The 23,146-nt window shown below is 31.8% G+C and overlaps 3 protein-coding genes across 8 annotated transcripts in view; 2 read left to right on the forward strand and 1 right to left on the reverse strand.

The window, feature by feature from the left end:
* Window positions 1–2,567: 2,567 nt before the first annotated feature.
* LOC119606330 (40S ribosomal protein S17) lies at window positions 2,568–3,501 on the forward strand. The gene is made up of 3 exons (XM_037959784.1): window positions 2,568–2,651; window positions 2,930–3,081; window positions 3,145–3,501. The coding sequence occupies exons 1-3, from the start codon at window positions 2,649–2,651 to the stop codon at window positions 3,383–3,385; spliced, it is 396 nt and encodes a 131-aa protein (XP_037815712.1). The 5' UTR covers window positions 2,568–2,648; the 3' UTR covers window positions 3,386–3,501.
* Window positions 3,502–5,825: 2,324 nt separating this feature from the next.
* The window catches only part of LOC119606319 (alpha-tubulin N-acetyltransferase 1), a 59,141-nt gene continuing 41,820 nt past the window's right edge, over window positions 5,826–23,146 (forward strand). The window contains exons 1-2 of one of the 6 annotated variants that reach the window (XM_037959764.1): window positions 5,826–5,981; window positions 8,816–8,951. The gene's annotated coding sequence lies outside the window, so the exon portion shown is untranslated. Of the gene's footprint in view, window positions 5,982–7,994; window positions 8,243–8,815; window positions 8,952–21,275; window positions 21,299–23,146 lie in introns of those variants that run through there. The other 5 variants (XM_037959765.1, XM_037959763.1, XM_037959769.1 and 2 more) reach the window with 5 other exon arrangements.
* Window positions 20,043–21,263, reverse strand: LOC119606321 (phosphoserine phosphatase). The gene has a single exon (XM_037959770.1). It carries the CDS (start codon window positions 20,913–20,915, stop codon window positions 20,106–20,108), a length of 810 nt encoding a protein of 269 aa, XP_037815698.1. The 5' UTR covers window positions 20,916–21,263; the 3' UTR covers window positions 20,043–20,105.

The following is a 23,146-nucleotide window of genomic DNA, read 5'->3' on the forward strand; positions in this document are numbered from 1 at the left end:
TAAATGTCAGGGTAACTGTATAGCTAACGAGCTAGCCAGGAAAGGCACAATGATGGCTGAGGAGGAAATAGACGCCTTTACTGGTATTTCCCTTACAAACTGTAAGGCACTTGTTCTTAATGAACTATATGGGAAAGCCCAAATCAGGTGGTTCAATGAAACCACCTGTCAAGTCTCGAGGTCCATTTGGCCCCTATATGATGCCAGCAGATCAAGACTACTTATGAGCTTCCGAAGGGAGCAGATACGGACTCTTGTATCAGTAATCAGTCTTGGATATAATGACTACTGCAGAAGTTGTCATAATGAGGAAGAAGATGAAACGATATCACATCTTCTTTGCTTTTGCCCCACGTTTACCGAGAGTAGGGAGAATCACTTTGGAGCTCCCTTTCTGGCTGGTATGGAGGAGCTTTCAGGGATAGGCTTGAAGAACATCCTATGCTACATAAATGAAACCGGTTGGTTTAGATCTGGAAGCAGGGAGTGAAATTATACCAAACTCCTGTGACCACTAGGGTAACACAACGGGACCAACCTTAAATGGACCCAAGTGAGCTGCTCATGAAGCAGCTGCCCTCGATACCTAACCTAACCTAATTTGTTTGTTGTACTTTTTAAAGAATATCTTATATTTTAATTTTCTACCATAAAAAGTAAAATCGTGATATTAATTAACAAGATTTTTGATAAAATGTGAACGTATTGTTAATTTTTAAGGTCAATAAAGTATTTTGCTTTTTTAGGTTTTTTGTTCATTTTTTAATATTGCTGCATTATTTTATAAAATTTAACATTTTTATTACTCCTATGTGTTAGAATAACATTTTTTAGATATTTTAGTAGTGGAACGACCAAGTTTGGACATTTCTTAACCGATTTATTATCCTATATACCTATAAGAATTTTTCAATATTTGACTTAACATGAAATCTATCGTTTCTTTGATTTAATTTCGAAAATAATAAGTAATTTTGAATTGGATACATGATATATTAGGAAATCAATGGATTTGGACCTAGAAAAAATGTTAGTGGGGTATAAATCTATAGATTATAACAAAAATAATCTGGGTTTTTGGTCATTTTGTATTGATAAACAAAAACTACATTACGGAAACCCCATCTATTTGGAGAGTACTGTGTGAATTTCATTTAGAATTGTATAATATTGATTCTTATTCAATAAAGCTAACACTAAGTACCATCCTAGCCACTCTAAGTATGGGGATATCACCGTATACCACTATAGAACTATTACATGCTAGAATCTTGATATTCTACCTCATATTTTGAATGCATTATTTTATGAATAAAATACAGCAGGTGTAGTTGGATTTGGATAGTTATTCTTAATTTGGGTTCTAACTATATATAAGTGTATGTATTAGCTGAAAAATATTGCTTTTGTGGATCTTAGGTGATGAGAACCGCCTCTATTTGTAAATATCTAAATTAAGTATTTTTCCCGTACCACACGATAGTTCACTTTATATTGTTTCCAAGCAACCTAAGGTCTGTTTAGAGGTCTAAATTCAAACATAGTGTTCTTTTAAGTTCGTATATGGACTTTGGAGAAGAAAAATTAGGACTTCAATGGTTTTTGCTTGCATACAAGTCGCTCTCCTTTGGCAGTTAAAGATTTTGAAAGACAACTCAGTGCGTTTTTTTTTAATAATTCTTTGTGTTATTTCATCAATTTCTATATTTTATATTTTTTAATGATTGATTAAACATCTCATAATTGAATTTCATTGATTTACACTTGTTCTAAAAATCTAAACTAATTTTTTATATTGGAATTGCTTAATTATTTCCCTTTAAACATTTTTGACGCAAATAACTACACAGTTTCACACAATGAGGATATGATTTTTGAAAATTACAATTGAAAAATACTTAACACGTGTCCTTTTAACAATAAAACAATAAATTCCAAAAAGCAATTAAAAAATTATTTGAAAAATCCAACGAAATTAACTGGAATTTTCAATATGCAAAATACTTTATTGACGTGCAAATTCTGATGAAAAATAATAAAATGCAACAACAAATGCACCAAAATTTTTATTTTAATATTTTTTTCTTGGTTTTCCCATTCTACATTATCTCTATTTTCAATTGGAAAACATAAATTTACTTTTTACCTGTTTTTTTAAATTTTATTTATGAACAAAAAACAAAATTCTCTTAAAAAAAAGTAGGCAAAAAACTTAGTTGATTCACTGTATATTAGGATACATCCCATCAACATTTCTTATAAAGTTGCAAAAATTGCGTGAAAACATGCAGGTCGCGCAAAAAATCGCTGAATTTTTCTTTCAAACAGATTTTGTTTGATGTACCATTTAAAATACATATGTTTGATTACCTAGCATATTCTGGTCTGTCCAACAGCAATGTATTTTTCGTATCTCGTGTTTGTAGCACTTTTTTCTTTGAATTCTTTGAAGAGAGAAAACTTGAAGTAAATGTAAATGTAGACTTTCATTTCAGCCACTACTGTATCAACTTAATGAAAACTAAACACATCTTTGTCATTCACATATACAAATGCTGAATGTGCTGAAAACTCGCTGTCAAAACTGTCACAATGACATTCGATGAAACACAACATCTAGCTGTTCTTTTCCGGTAAAATCGTCCGCCATGGTAGGTGTCCGATTGTCAAATTTTTATTAAAAATCGTGAAAATTCAATAACATCTGTGAAAATTTCTAATAAAATTAATAAAAAATAAGTACAAAAGTGTTTAACGCATAAAGATTTATTGAAATTTCTGTGAAAATATCGAAAGAATTGCAAAAACAAAGCAAGTGTTAAAAATGATACTAATGTTTTTATTTTTCTATTGTTCTCTCCATTTTGCTTGCTGCTCTACACTAAACTCCAACACAATTGAATGATTTGGATAATTTAAAAATGAACAGGGTCGTGTTAGAACCAAGACAGTCAAGAAGGCCGCTAAGGTCATCATTGAAAAATACTACACCCGCTTGACTTTGGATTTCCATACCAACAAGCGTATCTGCGAAGAAGTCGCTATCATCCCCACCAAGCCCTTGAGAAACAAGATTGCCGGGTAAGTTTTATACTTCATTCATTCCAAATGAATTTATGGGCTAATTGTTTATTATCTTTTTAGTTATGTTACACATTTAATGGGCCGTCTCCGCCACTCCCAAGTTCGTGGTATCTCCATTAAATTGCAAGAAGAAGAACGTGAACGTCGTGATAACTACGTTCCTGCCGTCTCTGCTTTGGAACAAGATATCATTGAAATTGATCCTGACACCAAGGAGATGTTGAAGCTCTTGGACTTCCACAACATTCGTGGTCTCCAATTGACTCAAACCTCTACCAACAACTACAGCCGTAGAAATTAGAGTTTAAGTTCACGTTCTAGCTGAAAAGAGATAATTCCTGTTTTGTGGAATCCATTCTTTTTTTTTTATTTCATGGATCAATAAAAAAGAAAAACCTAATTTGACAAAAAAAGGAATTTATACATAGTGGTGGTTGCTTTCTTATGTGTTTATTAAAAGGTAAACAAACGGAAGTGGGAGTGCAGAGTGTTTTAGTTTATCTGATTAAGTTTATCGAAATATGTGCTCATGAATTGGACGATTCATTAAAAAGAATTATCTTATTGTTTCAAATAGGTTTTCTGGTCATGTGATCATGTAATATTTTAGATCTTTGAATATTATGCCTTAAATCAAAGCTTACAAAATGCGGATTATATTTAAATATTTATTTTTAATGCGCAACTCAAATTTTACTTCGACTTTAAATATTTGCAATATGTATTCATATTCCATAGATTCCTAATATAATTCGTTCCTTATGGATTTTTCTTCGTCTCATAGGAACAATTAAATTAAAAAGATATTAGGTCTGTTCAGTACTAAAAGTTCTTACTAATTTTCTTAAAAATATTTAAAATTTGTATTGAAATACAAAAACAAATTGTGATAATTTGTAACAAGTTTTTGTTATTGAACAGGCATTATTTTCTGTGCTCCTTGAAAATATAAAACAAACTTCAATCTACAAAAAAATTGTCCACGAAAGAATGAATTCTGTTTAAAACTAATTCACCTACTTTTTTAATTCGTTTTAAAATTTGCAAAACTATATTTTGGCCTTGTACGCAATTAATAAATAAGATATTTTTTTTTTTGTGGAATAAATTGAATTAATTTAAATTTTTTCTATTTATTGCAAATTGAATGAAAGAAATATTTTAAATTAAATTTTAAATATAACGGATATTTTTGAATTATGTATAAAACAATTATAAAACAATACTTAAATGAAAAATGAAACCTAATAAAATATTTTACCGTTTTAAAAAAGAGGAATTGGAAGATATGGTAAGGTAATTTATAAAAATCCAATTTTAATTCCACTAAAGTATTCATTTACCTAGTAAAAAATTAATGTTATTGATAGTTGATTTGGGGAATTTTGCAAGGAAAAATGTGACTAACTTCGGATTCATAAAGTTAATAATGGTTTATGTGACCAAAGAAATCAAAGATGACAATATAGCATCAGCAGAGCCGTAGACTCGCACTAAAAAGTAATTTCCTATAGAACCAGATTTAGATACCGCCAATTGCATCTCCATGAGACCATTGTAATAAACCTGTAATCCTAATACATAAAAAGGCAATTCCTGGACTGATACCCAACTTTTCCTTAGGCTTTCCTAGATACATTAAACATTTTGAAAACACTTGTAAATAACAACTACAATTAACTCAATACAACCTCTTCGCAATTTCCGGTACAATGCAACCCTGGCTTTCGATGCAAAATTTAACCCTCGGCAGCAGTCTATTTACCGCTGATGATTTGTGATTTTTGTTATACTGTGTTATTGTTGAATGTAAATGTTTTTAATACAAATATTTTTAATTTAATTATGGAAAAATATACACATATGTATTAAATCGCTAGAAATTTTACTAGTAAATTGCCATTGAAATCGCTTGTTTCCGACACTTAATTGCCAACACTTTTTTGACTTTTATCAATTGTTGCCATTTTAGGGTTTCTTTTATTTACAAATTTTTCTGATATTTTATATTTTAATCAATTACACCTTACAAATACCCCATTCAAAATCTCTAGACCGTTTACAATTACTATTTTTGGCATTTTTCATTCATGTTTTTCAATTTATTAAAATTTTGTTGACATTTTAATTTTTTTGTTTGTTTTGTTTTTCTCGTTTTTCTTGTGTAGCGTCGTATGTTTTAGTATTATTTAGGAAAAAACAGAGTTGTATCACTAAAAACTATTAGATTTTGAGTAGATTTTAACGAAATCTACTTACGAAGTATTCTGTTTTGTATGGGAAATCTAGTTAAAATCAACTAGATTTGACTCGAAATCTCATAAGTACTAGATTTCGTGTATGTGTAAATGGAAAACTTTAGGTTTAGATATTTCTTTTACTAACAGAGAAATAGGCCAGTGGATGCCGCTTTCTGCTTGTATTTTATAGAAGAATAAAGTCATTTTTTAAAGGGCTAGGGTCAAATATAGCTCACACACCAATATCTAATTTGTGTAACATATAATGACTATCCGTAGGTCGGTATTTTACATACAGCATTTAAAGTAAAGGCTATAATAGTAATACATGTGAATATAACAGTTTTTTACTTATTTTTATACCTTTTCTTTCTAGTTATTTTTTATTAAAAATTCGGTTATTTTTAAAGAATTTAGGTTAGAAAACTGTAAACTGTGGCAACATTGCTTTTATCTAGTAAGAGGAAAAAATTAGACAGCTGATTGGAGTAGTGAGAAATAGGAAGAAAACAAAAAAGAAAAAAAATAGTTGTACACAAAAATTCCCACACAGTTGTTGAAATTTTAGCAAATTTTGTAATTTAGTGTTTAATTTAGAAATTTAGTTTTACCTCAAGTTATAATAAAGTGTATTTAGAGAAATATAATAAAATAAAGGTAAGCTAAATAATAATCATAAGAAACTTGGCGGGAATATTAACATACAGAAATGTTGTGTAAATTTAAAAAATAAGTTGGAGGGGGGCAACAATTCTATCTAGAATAATAATGTAAATTGTAATTCATGAAAGCCACCAACGTTAATATTTGTTGTTTTGTATTACAATCACATACAGCTCATTACATATAAGACAAACATTGTACAAAAGATAAAGGGGGAAAGGAATTTTTTTTAAAGACTGAAACGAATTAAAAAACATCGTACTCAAGTGGCGGAAAAATAATGTTCATTACATTCTACATTACGATAGCGCCGAAGGTGTTATAAATTTTCTGATATTTGTAACGACCAACATCTTTTTAATTCAATTTCTCCCGGTTACACAAGTGCAGACTTCAATTTTACTGATTCGACCTTGTTTTCAAACTGCGTTACTCAATTTTAACTATAGACTAGACTAGACTAGACTATAGACTAGACTATAGACTAGACTATAGACTAGACTATAGACTAGACTATAGACTAGACTATAGACTAGACTATAGACTAGACTATAGACTAGACTATAGACTAGACTATAGACCTATACTAGAGACTAGACTATAGACTAGACCATAGACTATAGACTAGACCATAGACTAGACTAGACTATAGAACTAGACGATAGACTAGGACTATAGACTAGACTATAGACTAGAATATAGACTAAGATATAGACTAGAATATAGACTAGAATATAGACTAGAATATAGACTGAATAAGACTAGACTATAGACTAGAATATAGACTAGAATATAGACTAGAATATAGACTAGGAATATAATACTAGATATAGACTATAGACTAGACTATAGAATAGACTATAGACTAGGACTATAGACTAGGGACTATAGACTAGGACTATAGACTAGAACTATAGACTAGACTATAGACTAGACTATAGGACTAGGACTATAAGGCTAGACTATAGACTAGACTATAGACTAGACTATAGACCACCTTGACTAGACTATAGACTAGACTATAGGACTAGGACCTATAGACTAGACTGACTAGACTATAGACTAGACTATAGACTAGACTATAGACTAGACTATAGACTAGACTATAGACTAGACTATAGACTAGACTATAGACTAGACTATAGACTAGACTATAGACTAGACTATAGACTAGACTATAGACTAGACTATAGACTAGACTATAGACTAGACTATAGACTAGACTAGACTAGACTATAGACTAGCTATAGACTAGACTATAGACTAGACTATAGACTAGACTATAGACTAGACTATAGACTAGACTATAGACTAGACTAGACTAGACTATAGACTAGACTATAGACTAGACTATAGACTAGACTATAGACTAGACTATAGACTAGACTATAGACTAGACTATAGACTAGACTATAGACTAGACTATAGACTAGACTATAGACTAGACTATAGACTAGACTATAGACTAGACTATAGACTAGACTATAGACTAGACTATAGACTAGACTATAGACTAGACTATAGACTAGACTATAGACTAGACTATAGACTAGACTATAGACTAGACTATAGACTAGACTATAGACTAGACTATAGACTAGACTATAGACTAGACTATAGACTAGACTATAGACTAGACTATAGACTAGACTATAGACTAGACTATAGACTAGACTATAGACTAGACTATAGACTAGACTATAGACTAGACTATACTATACATTAGATTATACACCAGACTATGCACTAAACTATATACTAGATTATAGCCTAGTCTATGGTCCAGTCTATTGACTAGTAATACTTCCTTTATTAATAATGGTTTTTAGACTTTCTATTGTGACAAATCGTATATACCCCCCTATAATTGGTAGCGTTTAATAAAAACTAAACAATACATTTACCGGTGGGAGCATGCATCATACTTAAACGACGTAACAAAAGAAAAAAGAAAATAAAACTAAAAAGCAAAATGTGTATTAAACAAAACTGATATGTACAAAATAAGAGCCCCTTCAAGAAAAAAAGCCCGTTGTAGTAGTAGTTTTTATTGGCCAAACTGTAATACAATTTGGATGTTTTAATATAGCAAATGCGCACGAGTACGCTCAATATACAATTCAGTTGTTACGTGCTAACCAAACGTTCCGGGTGTTGTCACAATTTTAAGCTCCGCTATAAATAATAAAAATATATTGTATATCTAAATATAAAAGAAGAAACAAATTAAACATTAAACAAAAATCTCAAAGCTCGTGAGTGTTGTTTTGTGCATAGAATGATGAAATGAATAATATAGAAAGAAAAAAAATATTTTACGCTTGAAAGGATTTTCATTTTTATTAATAATTTTAACATTTTCTAACTAGAAAAAATTAAATTAATTCTTTCATGTGTAAAATATATGTTTGGAAAGAAAATTGTATTGAAAACTCCCTGTTTTTACAAGAAACACATTTTTTTATACTTACAAATTTATTATTTTTTTTGTCAAAATTAACGTTTATTTTAAAACCTTGTTTTATATAAAAACATTAAAAAAACTAATTATTTTTTAAAAATATTTAATATATTTAACTTAAAAAAACTAAATAATAGATAAAGCCTGTTTACATGTTGTTATACCAACTAAAATTTACCGAAAATTATATATAATTTTTACTCAAATCGATAAAAGTTCAACTACCCTCTCTGTGCATAAACTATTAAAATTTTCATCTTTTTACATCTCTTGTGTGTTGTTTTTTTTTTTTTTGTTTGTTTTGCTGGAAAAACTACAGCCACCCACCCTATTGACAATATTCTTGTTTTTTTGGTCCATTTTACAGGAAACATTTGCTGTTAAAGTTAACAGTAATAGAACAATAATTGTAACAGACATTTTGGCTTCTTTAACATACGCTTAAGTGGAAAAAAGAAACGTTAATTTGTTTTTGAAATTAAAGCAGTTTATATTTAAAAAAGGTAAGTTTTTATTTTGTTTTATTAAAGAAATTAAAAATATTTTATCGCTATGTCTGTTAAGTTGAAAATATAGTGGATTTAGTATCAAAAAATCAAACATAATAGTATAAAAGAACAATTTCGACTGATTTTTCTTTTTATACTGCACTGTCCTGGAACATTAATATTCAGAATAGGAAAGCGATTGGTACCAACTTGGGTATTATCCTCAAAGGTATCAACTGGATTTTCATAGCCCAGGTTAAGCCCATATTGCAGGCAATGCAAAGCGCTTCTCACTGCAGCCATTGAACGCACATAAGAATCATTGCGGGAGCACTGAAGACGACCAGGTACCAGCTGACCTGGCGATTCAACTTTCCCTTAATTTTGCAATCAGACTAAATGCATGTGGGCTGGTTGAGCATTCTCGATTAATAACGAGAATGCTCAACGAGAGCCTCTCTCGATTAACGCTATTAAGTCTGGATGCCTGAGAGGAATTCTGTAACTGAATCCCACTCATCTAACAAATGTTTACACTGACGGCTCCAAGAGGTGTGGAAGGATTGATGGTGGCTTTTACATTGAAAGAAATGTAAAAACCACCAACAATTATCTCAAACCAAGTTCATTAGTCCGTAAACCTGTCAGTAAACTAATCAATATATGTACTGTTATGTTTTTTAAATAAAATATTTTGAATGTTAAATGATTCAATAGAAATAGGAAGATGGATTCATAAGACTTTCAAAATTAACAGTTTGTACTAGCCCATAGATTAGTCAGTCAATAAACAAGTCCATTAAGTAAATAGATTAGTTCATATTCTACACAGTCTATTACCTCCCTATGGACTATAAACTAGGCAATATACTACTATACAGAATAGACTAGTCTATAGTGCTAGTCTATAGAATAGAGCGTATATTAGTCCCAAGACATTCATAGAGTAGACTTTAAATTAGACAATTGACTATTCTTGTCTAGTCTATACTACGGTTAGGTTAGTTGATCTTTGGATGTATTAGGCCACTATCGGGACTGTTAAGCGCACATTTTCATAGAAAATGTTTGTTAGTTAAAACCAACAATGAAGGTATTATCGTCCGATTTTCAGAACTTTAGTTTCCTGTATGTAATTCCTAAGAATTTTCCAATTAGTGTTTCCAAGATATTAATAAAATTTCGACAAAAGCCTGACAATTGCAAAGAAATTGCTGCAAAGTTTCACTGTCCTCTCCACATGCTTTACATTCGTCTGAATCTGCAATAGTTCAACTTTCTACAGGGTACCCCATAGGATCTTTGTTGTTGTAACAGTTCGACTGTGGCCGATAGTTCTTTCCTGATGAAAAAACTTTTGGTTGATACAGCTTTCGCTGGGTTGACGATATTTGGCCAAGAATAACTCGGGTCGTTCTGGAGCGAAGATCCAATTGTCGTGGGATCGTAGAATCTTGTGTGGTTTTGCCCACTGTTTAACCCTTTCAGGGTCAAAAATAATTTATGTCTAGAAAAAAACTTGAAAACTTATATTTAAGATAATTGAGTATGCTGAATCCGGGAAAAATAATATTTTTTGAATTTGAGTTTTCCCTAGTGAGTTATAGAAGGTCAAAGTTAAATGTCGAATATATTCGACATTCGAAAAACAGTCTCCAAAAAGTACCACCAATATTTTTTATTAATTTTTTTTTGTAAAATGTCTTCTTAAACTTCTTTCAATACAATATTATTTAAATCTGCATAGTCCGATTTCCTAAAATACAATTTTTTTGGCCATTAAATGAAGCTGTTTTTTAAACGTTGTTAAAAAGCACTTTTTAAAAAGTAGTCATAAGTGACAATTTCTTAAAATCTGAATTTTAAATACTTTTAAAATACGGAAGATCTTTCAAAATCTCAATTATAAATATAATAAAGTCTTCATTTTCATCTAAAAGAAAAAAATTAAAACTAAAGTTAAATATTATACCCAAAAAATGCTTAAAAACAGAGTCTATTGTAATGTCGAATACCACGGAAAGGGTTAATAATGCCTCTTGGGACCTTACAGGATCGTCGAATGGTTTTGCGTTCGTCAAGTTAACTACCTTCCTTATAAAGTCCACTATTCCCGAGTACCCTGGTGGAGAGTATTCGGTTAAATCTTTCTTACAATCCAATACGGGCATATTTTGTATTTATAATTTTGCCATTCCTGTACCACAGTGACACAGTTCCCGAAAAGTTACTTTGTCGACTTGATAAACGATGATGAATAAGATCTTTGGCTTCAAAATTTTTAAACAAATGCCACATTATTCTAAAAGCTATTTATAAAATACTACTAATTAATTGAAACAATTAAAGCTGTCTCTAATTTTAAACTAATTTAGTAACATCTTCTTTAAGCTTAACTCTAGTAGGAAGATTTACCTTTAATGGTAATTTTCATATCACAACAAAATAAATACAAATTTGTAATAAACAGTTTATTCACACAAATTTATTTGTTTAACAGTTTTATGGTCATTTTTGGCGTGGTAAATATTTGTTTTAATTTTCTTTAATAATATTCAATCTATAAACTTAAATACTAATGACTTATTTACTTTTTTTTTTGCTTTTTTGAGCAATTTTATTTTATTTTTGGGTGATCTCATCATCATTTTGTTTTATTTTTTGCGGCGTTTTTAGTACCTACGTCACTTACTCATTTGTTGGTCATATCTTCTCATTTATAAAATGAATTTTCGAGTAAATTTTTCTCGTGTCTGTGTTTGTTTATTAAAAATAACACAATTAGTTTTTTTTTACTTTATAATGTTTAAAAGTAAATTTTTTATTTCCCTTATTTTAAACAGCTAGACTTGTTTTTTATTGTATGTAACAATTTGGAAGCTGAAATTTATCCAAAAAAAAAAAAACTACAATTGTTTACAACAAGTTAATTGAGAAGACCTTCGTAGCTTAAATAATTATGCATTGTTCTTGTAGAACAGTCTTTTTTCAAATAAAGGTTGGTTGTGGTTGGTATGAATTTAGATATAAATTTGAGAAGCATACATTTGAAATTAAAATCATATACTCGTATCATGCATAAATTAAAACACCGTTGTGTCTTTTTTAGTTTTGGTTTTGGGGTCTCTAGTTAGTTTCCATTTAAACCTTAAATAATACAATTTATTTTAACCCTTATAATGTATTCGAGGGTCTAAATTGACCAAATTGATTTTAATGATTCAGAAGAAGATCTTATTCTTTTGTCTTAATTATTTAATTAAAATGAAAACAATTTGGAAGACATCAAACCTTAATCAGAATGTTCGAAATGTGAGAAAAGACGTTCCGTAATGTTTCGTACATAAAAATATCTTTATATTAACTATTACCTTAAAGTTTCTCTTATCCGACAGATACAATTAAATTCTTAAAATCCTTCTCTAATTTGTATATATATTCTGTAACTGTACACTTGTTTTAATATGTTAAGCTTGAGTTCATAAATTGGTCTCTTTGTTTTACTTTCGATCATTCCCATAGGACATCTTGTTGAGAATCAAACCAACCCGATTCATGAATTGATCTCATTAATATAAATGCTAGAAAGATCTTCTAAAAAAACTATCTATGTTAGTATTATTTAACTCTTATAAAGAAGGGTCTTTCATTGTGACAGAATCTACAGAAATCAATAAAAAGGATATTCGGAATAGAATATCTTTTATTGATTTCTGACCCTTTGTTGCGATCTTCCCTGTTTTAGGTATCGGGATGTTGTGAAGTTTGCGAACATCTTTTCGTTTCAATTTGCCACTCTCTTTTCCCTTCAAATGGTCATCCGACTTATTCTTCGGTGGGTTGGAGAAATACCGATCTCTAGACCACAACATACCTATTCCAGAGCTCGAGTTGCGGTTTTTCAAATGATCTTTCCGCTTGTCCTTATTTATAGTGTATAGCTGGACAACACTTTGGTTGTTCGGGTTGGCATTACGGATGTCATCGCCCTCATCTGCTAGTCTAGCTGCCTCTGTTGAGAGAATAGCAGATGCAAACTTTTCTTTGTCGGGTTGGAGAAACACCGAACTCTAGAACACAACTTACCAATTCCAGAGCTCAAGTTGCTGTTTTTCAAATGATCTAACAGTTATTCTGCTTGTCCTTATTTATTTATCAACCTGCCGATATAGTGGTATAGCTGGGCAATACTTGGGGTTGGTATTACGGATGTCATCGCCCTCATCTGCTAGTCTAGCTGCCTCTGTTGGGAGAGTAGCAGATGCAAACTTAATCGTGACACTGTGTTCCTTCTTCGTCGGGTTGGAGAAATACCTATCTCTAGACCACAACTTACCAATTCCAAAGCTCAAGTTGCTGTTTTTCAAATGATCTAACATTTATTCCGCTTGTCCTTATTTATTTATCAACCTGCCGACATAGTGGTATAGCTGGACAATACTTGGGGTTGGTATTACGGATGTCATCGCCCTCATCTGCTAGTCTAGCTGCCTCTGTTGGGAGAGTAGCAGATGCAAACTTAATCGTGACAACGTCTTCCTTCTTCGTCGTGTTGAAGAAATACCTATCTCTAGACCACAACTTAACAATTCCAGAGCTCAAGTTGCTGTTTTTCAAATGATCTAATATTTATTCCACTTGTCTTTATTTATTTATTAAGCTGCCGATATAGTGGTATAGCTGGACAATGCTTGTGTTGTCGGGGTTGGAACTTCGGATGTCATCGCGCTCATCTGCTAGTCTATCTGCCTCTGCTGGGAGAATAGCAGATGCAAACTTAATCGTGACACTGTCTTCCTTCTTAGTCGGGTTGGAGAAATACCTATCTCTAGACCACAACTTACCAATTCCAGAACTCAAGTTGCTGTTTTACAAATGATCTAACATTTATTCCGTTTGTCCTCATTTATTTATTAAAAGAGCGTGAGCAGTGACCTCTATTAAGTTCCATCTTTATGATGGGATACAATCCCGCCAGCAGGGTTTTCCGAAAAGGATGATCAAAAATCTTAGTTAAAACCTTGATTAAACTATCGTTCTATCGTGTTTAATCTAACAGCAAGTTAAGCTATGTTAAGCTGAATAATAAGAAACCCACCCTTAGTCTTATGTATATGTAAATTAATCATTGTTATGCTCACACGCTCCTAAAAATTATTTTAAAGTAAGGGTGTGAGTACAAATTGACATAATTGGCAAAACTGCAGCATATAAACCCTTTACTTTAAAAATTAATTTTGTTAAATTAGTAAAATTTACTTTTTTTCAACTAATTTCAATATTCTCATGAATCAATTTCTCATATAAGGCAAAAGTAATAAACATATTTCTATAAAGACTTTCATTGAATTTTTAATTTAAACGATATTTCCCACTAAATATTTAATTTAACTACGTGACAACTTATTTAAACGTATATAATACTACAATTGCCTTTAATCGATCTTAAACTTGACAAATACTTGCCATAAGTTGCCGGTGTAACCAAAAGGAGAAACAAATGTGTTAACCATTTAACTACCGTTTAATATGACTAATCTTAGTGAAGAAACCAACAGCATTAAATATTTTACTACCATAAAAGTAAATGTGTTTTTTTTCGTTTAAAAATTGTTTACTATTTATTTATTAAAGTGTAAACAAATACAGTGTATAGTTACTTTATAATCGGCATTGTCATTGTTTGTAATGATCTGCGTAGATCGATCATATTAATCTTATTAGTGCTAAGTTCCATAAATTATAATACTGTACTTTTTCAACCGCAGGGTGAGCTAGAGACGTCGCATCTTGTGCCTTGCAAAGAACACGTAGGTTGCAATTTGCTCGAGTACTTGAGATATTTACTCTCTGATCATCGCTGCCCCTTTACATAAATTCGATGCAAACACTTTAGCCACCAGATAAGATATATTCTGTGGTTCGACACTAGGTCAAATCATTCCAGTTTTCCAACGAATTCTATCTAAATACTTTTTAACAGTTATTCCATGATATGGCCAAGCGTTGTCATGATGGAATATTATGTTTTCATGTCTGACCGTATATTCTGAAAGTTTAACTTCCAGTGATCGATTCAAACAGCTAAAAATATACAATGTCAAACCGAGGATTCTGTGTTGGAGTCCAAGGCCTGGATCTAAGCCTAGGAATTAAGCTACTCTGCAAGTTTTTGAGCATTTGTCTCTAAACTCAACGAACGACTGACGACCACTTAGATAATTTTTTATTCATCTCTTCATATTGTTGAGCATGGTCGACTACAGGATGTCCTGGAACATCCTTTAACATTTCCAGCTTTACTAGGAGTGTTCTATTACAAGGTCTCTGCTGATTTCAGATCAGATCTCACACAGATCTGAGCAGTTAATACTGCGTGGCACTGAGCATTTTACGGAATCCATAATGGGGAAGAGAAGAGCCTCAACCATTTTAGCGACAGGTGTTGGATTGTTCTTTTGTAGTGATCTTCCCTGTTTTATCCAAAGGAATATTTCTATCCTTTTTAGGGTTGTGAAATGTCGATACTGCAAGGTTGTGAAGTTTGCGAGCATCTCTTCGTTTCGCTTTGACTACCTCTCTCTCGAATGGTGGTATCTGTAAACTTAATCGTGATCCTGTTATCCTTCTTCCTCGGGTAGGAGAAATACTAATCTTTAGATCACAACTTACCAACTCCAGTGCTCAAGTTGCAGTTTTTCATATGATTTAACCATTTATTCCGTTTGTCTTCATTTACTAACTTGGCGATATCGTAGTATAACTGTACAATACTTTTGTTGTCGGGTTAATACTTCGGATGTCATCACAAGATAGTCCCGCTGCCTCTGCTGGGAGACTAGCAAATACAAAAAGCGAGCAGCTGCTGTGATGACAGTTTCACAGATTTTGCTCTTCGCTTGGTATATATTGGAGCGAGTTGGAAGATCATTGAAGATACGATCAGTGAATTATCTAAAATCGTGCCTGTCTGCTTTCTTTGGTTGATGTAATTTCGGCGTTCAGAGACGATGAAGTCGTCGGTACAGTTGTGATGATTTGCCTAGATTTCAGCAGATCATAAGATACTTAATGTCACGTATATTTGGCTTTAGTTTCCATTAATTTTCTATAAATTTAGATAAAATTAGAAAGAAATTTAAATTAAAGCCCTAAATGTTACCAACAGTTTGATGAACTTAATAACTTCGATCATAAGATACTAAACGTCATGTATATTTAGCTTTAGTTTCCATTCATTTTCTATAAATTTAGATAAAATTAGAAAGAAATTTAAATTAAAGCCCTAAATGTTACCAACAGTTTGATGAACTTAATAAAATCGATCAATCCCTGTAGTGGAATTGATTAAAATTGTATAAGTATGTGTACTTAAGGCATAGATAGTCAAGATATTTCTAGACTGGCACACGTCGACCTTTGTTTTAATAATAAAGTGACGTTTTGAAAACGTTGGCGTCATTGACTCACCACCGTTAAGTTTTATGTTTTTGCTCACTCTCCCAAGTATGGTAAACATTTTTTGTATCTGTGTGTGTGTGGGAGTTTTTGCATGATCACATTATTGTATACATTGTGTGTTTTATTTTCAAATGACATTCAACACTTGCTTAGAACCTTTTAGAATCTTGTAAACCTTATAAGCTGTTGATTTTTTTTCCTTTTAACTTTTTTATATACATATATATTTTTATTATTTTTCTGTTTATTCTTCTAAACAATGTCTTCGTTAGAAATACTACATACTGGCAAACACAAATATTTTGTTCTTAGCATTCATGCTTGCTTGCTCGAAGAAATACTTAAACAAGCTCTTGAAGATTTACAAACATGGTAAAAAGTACTATTTGTTGTTTATTTGTGAACACAACAATATGTTGGCGTTTATTTCTATATGTTGCTGTTGTTTGTTGGCTTTTAACTTTGATCTTAATTAAGAGAATGGTTTCGAGGTAAATTTTAATATTCTCTAAACTGTTGTTAAGTATTATTGTACTTTTTTGTACAATAATTGTTTCTTTCTTTTCATTTTTTTCTTCGGCGTTTTCTTTTTATGTACATAGCTGGTTTTAAGTGTAAGAAAATAAATTTATTTTATAAGAACTTAATTATTTTTGTGTGTGTGTTTTTAGACATATTTAGAAAGTGTAACAATTTTATGTTTTTGCATATTAATGGATACTTTTTGTACTTTCTGTTTTAGACGATTTTTTTGGGGAAAATTTTTATAAAAACTAGTATTTTTATTATTTTTAAATGGTTTTTGATTCTGTTTTCCTAATTTCTCTTTTAATTGTATGAAATCGTATAGTTTTGTATAAAAAATGGCGAAAATATGAAATTTTTGTAAATACGCCTTTTACCAAATTAACACTAAATTTTTCATAACATCCATTGTCAAGTATATACATACATACAACAACAACATGACCACGTAACTTTGTCAACATTGCAACAATTCGTTGTCGCAATCTAAACTTTATGCACATCCGTTGTCTAAATGTTAACAAAAGTGGTAAGCTCTCTATTGGCAATGAATTTTGAGCTTACAACGTTTATTAACTTTTAGACAACGGATATGCATAAAGTTTAGATTGCGATTTGTGTCTATTAGACCCCATCAAATTCCTGCTGAATTTCCGCTTTTTAGGTCTAGAGATCTTGTCTCAGTGGAATTGGAATCTGCGTTAAAGAATACCAGCTCTCGGATTATAAAATGTGGCCTTAGTGTTAATCATGTGTCTTTTATTATTATTCTCTAAGATTATTTAATATTACTCCCCTTGGACGATGAATATCAATTCAAGCTCCACAAAAGTCATTAGGATAAAACAATGAGTTCCTCAAAGCGGGATCCTTTCGACTCTGTTGTTTAATGTCTATATATTCATACGAGGACGACTGCACTATTATGGCAAGAGACAACAACATCCAGTTTGGAGAGCCGATATCTCATTATCGTCCACACCAGATTCACCAGATTATTCATCTGTAACACCTTTTTACCACCTGGTCCAAGGATTTATAATTCGAACTTAACGATAAAATCGATGGGGTCAGAATTCTGACTGTAATTCACCTGATGAAGGTATCTCCGGACAATGCAGTTGCGATGTGAAAACAAAAAAAGCACTTACTGTATGGACAAAGAAATCTTCTTAGCAACATATAAAACGATTGGTAGCTCAGTGGTTAATTATGAGGCTCCACTGTGGTCCTTATAGCTAAGTGATACCCATCATTATACGTTAATACGAAGAGATGGAACGTAAATTATTTGGGCGGTAGTCAGTAGTTCGTCGAGTTTAGAGATTCTTAATAGCGTAGAATTAAACAATGTGATCCTCAGGGCGCGATCCTTTCACCTCTAGATGTCCTCAGAATAACATTTTCACGAGGAAACTAAGATTTTACAGGTTAAGGATCACAATAACATGATTTCATTGCAGCTCCTTCTGGGATGCCATCGGAGGCATCATCCTTACTACTATATAAGGCATTTTGATTCTCTTCCGATGCATGTCAGAAAAGATCTTCACATGTACGATAACTACGTTATAAGCATGATGACGTATCGTACATGGCAGCCAGCACTCAACGATATCTATTGAGATACAGTAGACCCAGCAGTTGCAGATTATCGTATAAATATCGTACTTTGAAGTCGCCCACAAATTATTGCAAATGAAGAACACACAATGCAGCGTCAAGCAGTTGTAGTTCTAACACAAAAGAGTTCTAGATGGAGCCATATGTCCAGCAGGTGGTTCCATATAACACCCTCCACCTTTGACAGTTCAGCTAATCCTAAAGATCTGTAGACTTATCTAGTTCAAATGGCATAACCTATTGGTCTTGATTCAACGACCCAGTTATTTAAAAATTTTAATAATACGTCTATAGTAAAGTTATGAGTTTTTGTTCAAGTTATTGAGTTTAAGTCCTGAAAACGTCAACTGGCTATTTGACGCTGTAGTTAATCGAGATCTTCTTGAAAAACTATTGAAATCGACTATACTTCTTATAATTGGACCTACTGCCATCAATGCCTTATTATTTTTTGCTAAATTGGCTGCTAGTGGATCTACTTAGGAAACAGTTAGCAATGGTCATTACTGTAAAACTTCTGATAATTGGAACTTTAATCCTTTCCAATTATCACTATTGCATTTCCGAAGGTATTCTTTGATAAAGGCTTTCGGTCATGTGTTTCTTCGAATACTGAAGTTAAATCCCGGCAGGGGCCTATATGATTGTGACGAGACATAAATAAGTAATTTTCATTGAATCAAAATTAGATTCAGAATGTAGCATTCTTCAAGCTGTAGTATCTGTTATTAAATGGACCATAAATTGGCTTACATTCTATCGAAAATCCCAAAGGTATAATCATATACATATTTACTAATAGTCACGCTTTAGTAGCAGTCCCTATAGAATGTCTATAAAATGAATGTCTGCTTTGTAACTATTTTACGGAATCAGTTCTGAAGATGATGATTTCAAACAAAAAAAATAATATTTTTCAAATAAATACTTCATACTTGGTTCCTGGATTTTGATATCGTAAAAAAATTAAAAATCTCGTAGCTACTTTTAAATTATTTTAAGAGAATATCATTAAAGAGTACAGTGTTTCTCTTATGTTATCTGTAGTTGATTTTAATCATTTCCAATTATTTCAAACTTCAAGCGGTTTAAATTTGTTTGTGAAAAATCTGGCAAGCTTTCATCTTTCTCTCTCTCTTTTATTTACTCTTATTTTAAGAGTAATACTTGAAGAGTTTTGTAGTTCTCTTAAGCACTGTTACAAATACATACCTGTATACATTTTAACTAAAATGTTCTTAACATTTTACTCAACAAATGAAAAATAACAAAACAAATGTTTTCTTTGCATTTTTTTATTACAAAACAATATTACAAAAATAGTATGTACTTTTGAATACAATTAATTAAAAATAACTAAATTGCTAACTAACATTTGTATTAAATTTTTTTAATAACAATAATTAAAACTAAAAATTCTTATTTACACGATTTTTTTTTTCATAATCTACATACAGATAGTAAATGCTACTACTACTACCTACAGTCAGGTATACATATTAAATGAAATACTTCTTTTCTTATATAATTTACTTAATTGCTCTTTGTTATTTCTTCGAATCAATGCATTAATTGATCAAAATCCGTTACATAATACTGAGCACGCTTTTGTACTTCAGGGCGCAATACATTGCCGCCAAAACAAACAAAGTAATTGGCAGGTGGAACAGCTTCAAGATCGGTGGCACCATCACCAACCATTGTTATCACTGTATCAGCTTCGTATTGTTGACGTATATGGGCAATGGCAACTGCTTTGCCACCCGATTTGGAAGTAGGTTGATCTATATCAAAAGCAGCATACTCGCCATTGTAGTCGAAGAATAATTTATTGGCATATAAATGTGAAAGTGGGATACCCAACTCGTTGGCAACCGGTTCTATGAGACAATCGAAACCACCAGAAATAAGATAAACCTGTTTTCCTTCAGCTTTAAGTTGTTCTACGAAACGCTTAACATTACGTGTCAAGGTGCTAGGGCGTAGTTTGACAAAATCCTTAATTTGCTGTTGGCTAGGTCTAATGATGTCTAGACGGATTTTAAGGGCATCTTGAAAAGTCATAGAACCACCCATAGCCTCTTTGGTAACGCGAGCCACCTCTGATCCTTTGCCACAATAATCGGCCAATTCATCGATACCTTCTTCTTGGATCACTGTGGAATCAACATCAAAACACACAATATGCGATTGTTTGATAATCTTGGCTGCCAGCTCGGGATTTTTGCATTTTGTCTCCATAGTATGAAGATTACTGCCGTTAAGTGTAGCAGCTGCTACTGCATGACAAGTGGCGGCTCCATTCATGGCTGCTGTCGCACAACCATTTGTAGCTGTACGTCCAAGACTTAATCCAATTGTAGAATTCATTGTGATAAATTTATTTATTTTTCTTTTTTTAGCAAAAATACGTTATGTATATATAGTATATCTATTTATTTAGATAAAGCACGTTTTGTTTATGGTATTTTTGCGATAAAATTAATTCATATGTCAAGAAAAATTTCCCCGCTCTCAACAGAATGTTTGCATAAAGTATTCTTGATTGTAGATCACTTTTATTTAATTCAAGATCACTTTCACAGCAAATGTTTTACTTTTCTAAAAAATTCTTTGTACTTTTATTTTCATCAATTATAATTTATTTAAAATATATATTTTAACACAACGTTGTTGCCCGCCAGACTAGCAATTTGTAACTGATTTTATTTGCTGTAAATTTGTGTATAGGAAAACTCTTTTATATACGAATGGTGAGTGAGTATAAAATGTCAGTTTTTTTCCAATAGTACGACAGGCAAAAATAAAAAAAATATTGAATACAACAACAAACAAAAACAATATACACACTCATTTATTGTACTGCTTGCTTGCTGCCGTTTGCCTGCTGATCGCGCGTAGTAACACAATAACATACATAGTATATAGTATGTTTTCAATATAAACAACAAATAGCTCACTTGTTTTCGATTAAAGTGATGTCAATTTTGGGTTAAAAACACCTAAAATAATGATTTCTACCTGTTAAGTGTGAGGATTTGCGAAAATCCTTCAATGACATATAATTATTGGCTGCCTGAGCAGTAATTAGTTTTAAATCTTTTTCACATTGCCGCCAAAGTCAACAAAGTAGTTTGCAGAAGGAACGGCTTCAACATCGGTGGCACCATTACCAACCATTGTTATCACTGTTAAAAGCTTCGTACTGTTGACGTATACATATACGGGCAATGGCTACAATGGCGTTGGCACTCGATTCGGAAGTAGTTTGATCTATAAAGTAGGAGTTTTAAGTAAACTTTCCATTATGTTGACCAATATTGGATACAATTAGATTATGGTGAAAACTCACCTTGTCACAAGACATTATCAGTTAATGTTATTAGATGTCTTATTTGGTAAGATCGACCTCAAAATAAGTTATTGGTTAGAGCACTTAGTATACTTTACTTTAGAACTTGTGCTGGTTAATTCAAACATACCAGTCTTTCGATCTTATTTTGACGAAAACCTCTCGATGACATCTAAAGAAAAAGAGTAGCTGTAAACCGTTCAAAATCTTCGAATTCGAAGCACCTTTTCTGCTGAACTTTGCTATTATGTTTTTTTTCGGTCCAACTTCAATAGTTTTCTAGACAGTGTTCTTAACAGCACTTCGCTTTGATGCATTTTAACACTTTCTTCTCTTAGTTTTACGATTGATATTGTGTTCAATTCTCTGTAAATGTTCACGTAGTACTTGATCCCGTACACTTTGCTTCATTTTAGTCGTGAATTTTGAGGAGTTTCAGCACTTTATTCATTCAATTTTGTGCTAAAACAGCTCATGATCGAGGGATTGCGATGGTATATGTACGATTACGATCGATACTGATATCAACTTTCAATACTAGTTTTAGATAAATGTCCTCGTATTTAGTTTTGTCGGTCCAATTTCCCTAGATTCCCACTTTACTCTTGACAGCGCATCTTTTTGATTGTGAGTTTTGAGCAATTTTAACTCTTCTTCTCTCAACTCTCAGTATCAGTTTTAAATAAATTTTCTCGTATTCGTATTTGTCGGTCATAAAATTGAATTAACGCTTATTTAGGATTCTTTTTATTTTATGCTAAAGCAGTTCATGATCGGTGAAACCCTCAGTACCAGTTTTAAGTAAATGTTAACGTATTCGAATTTGAGAGCCTTATAGCAGTTTTAAGTAAATGTTATAATATTCGAATTTGAGACTCTTATAGCTAATTATTTATAGTATCCTTTTAAAAGGGCGCATCTTTCGGCTGTTCCTATTTCTATTATGTTTTGAGAGTTTTAGATTGATTTTTTATATTCCTACAGAATCTCAACAATATCATTTCTTGCCCACAAATTTTAGAGTGTATGTTCTTCGTTGTTCAAAGCTGAGAGAAAACATTGCCGTATTCGATTTTGAGAGCCAACAAATTGTTCAGAAATTCCATTGATATATATCTTTATTCTATTTATAAATTAAAAAAGAAACGTTCACATATTCAGATTCGATATTACAGATTGTTTACATCGCCAGTACTTGTCCAAAAAAATCGCAGCATCCTCCGAATGGGAGAGCACTGTACGTCTAACT

The sequence above is a fragment of the Lucilia sericata genome, unplaced genomic scaffold (genome assembly GCF_015586225.1).
Source record: "Lucilia sericata isolate MDLA Ls3-8-SP2 unplaced genomic scaffold, ASM1558622v1 Contig000572F_arrow, whole genome shotgun sequence".
Lineage (NCBI taxonomy): Eukaryota > Metazoa > Arthropoda > Insecta > Diptera > Calliphoridae > Lucilia > Lucilia sericata.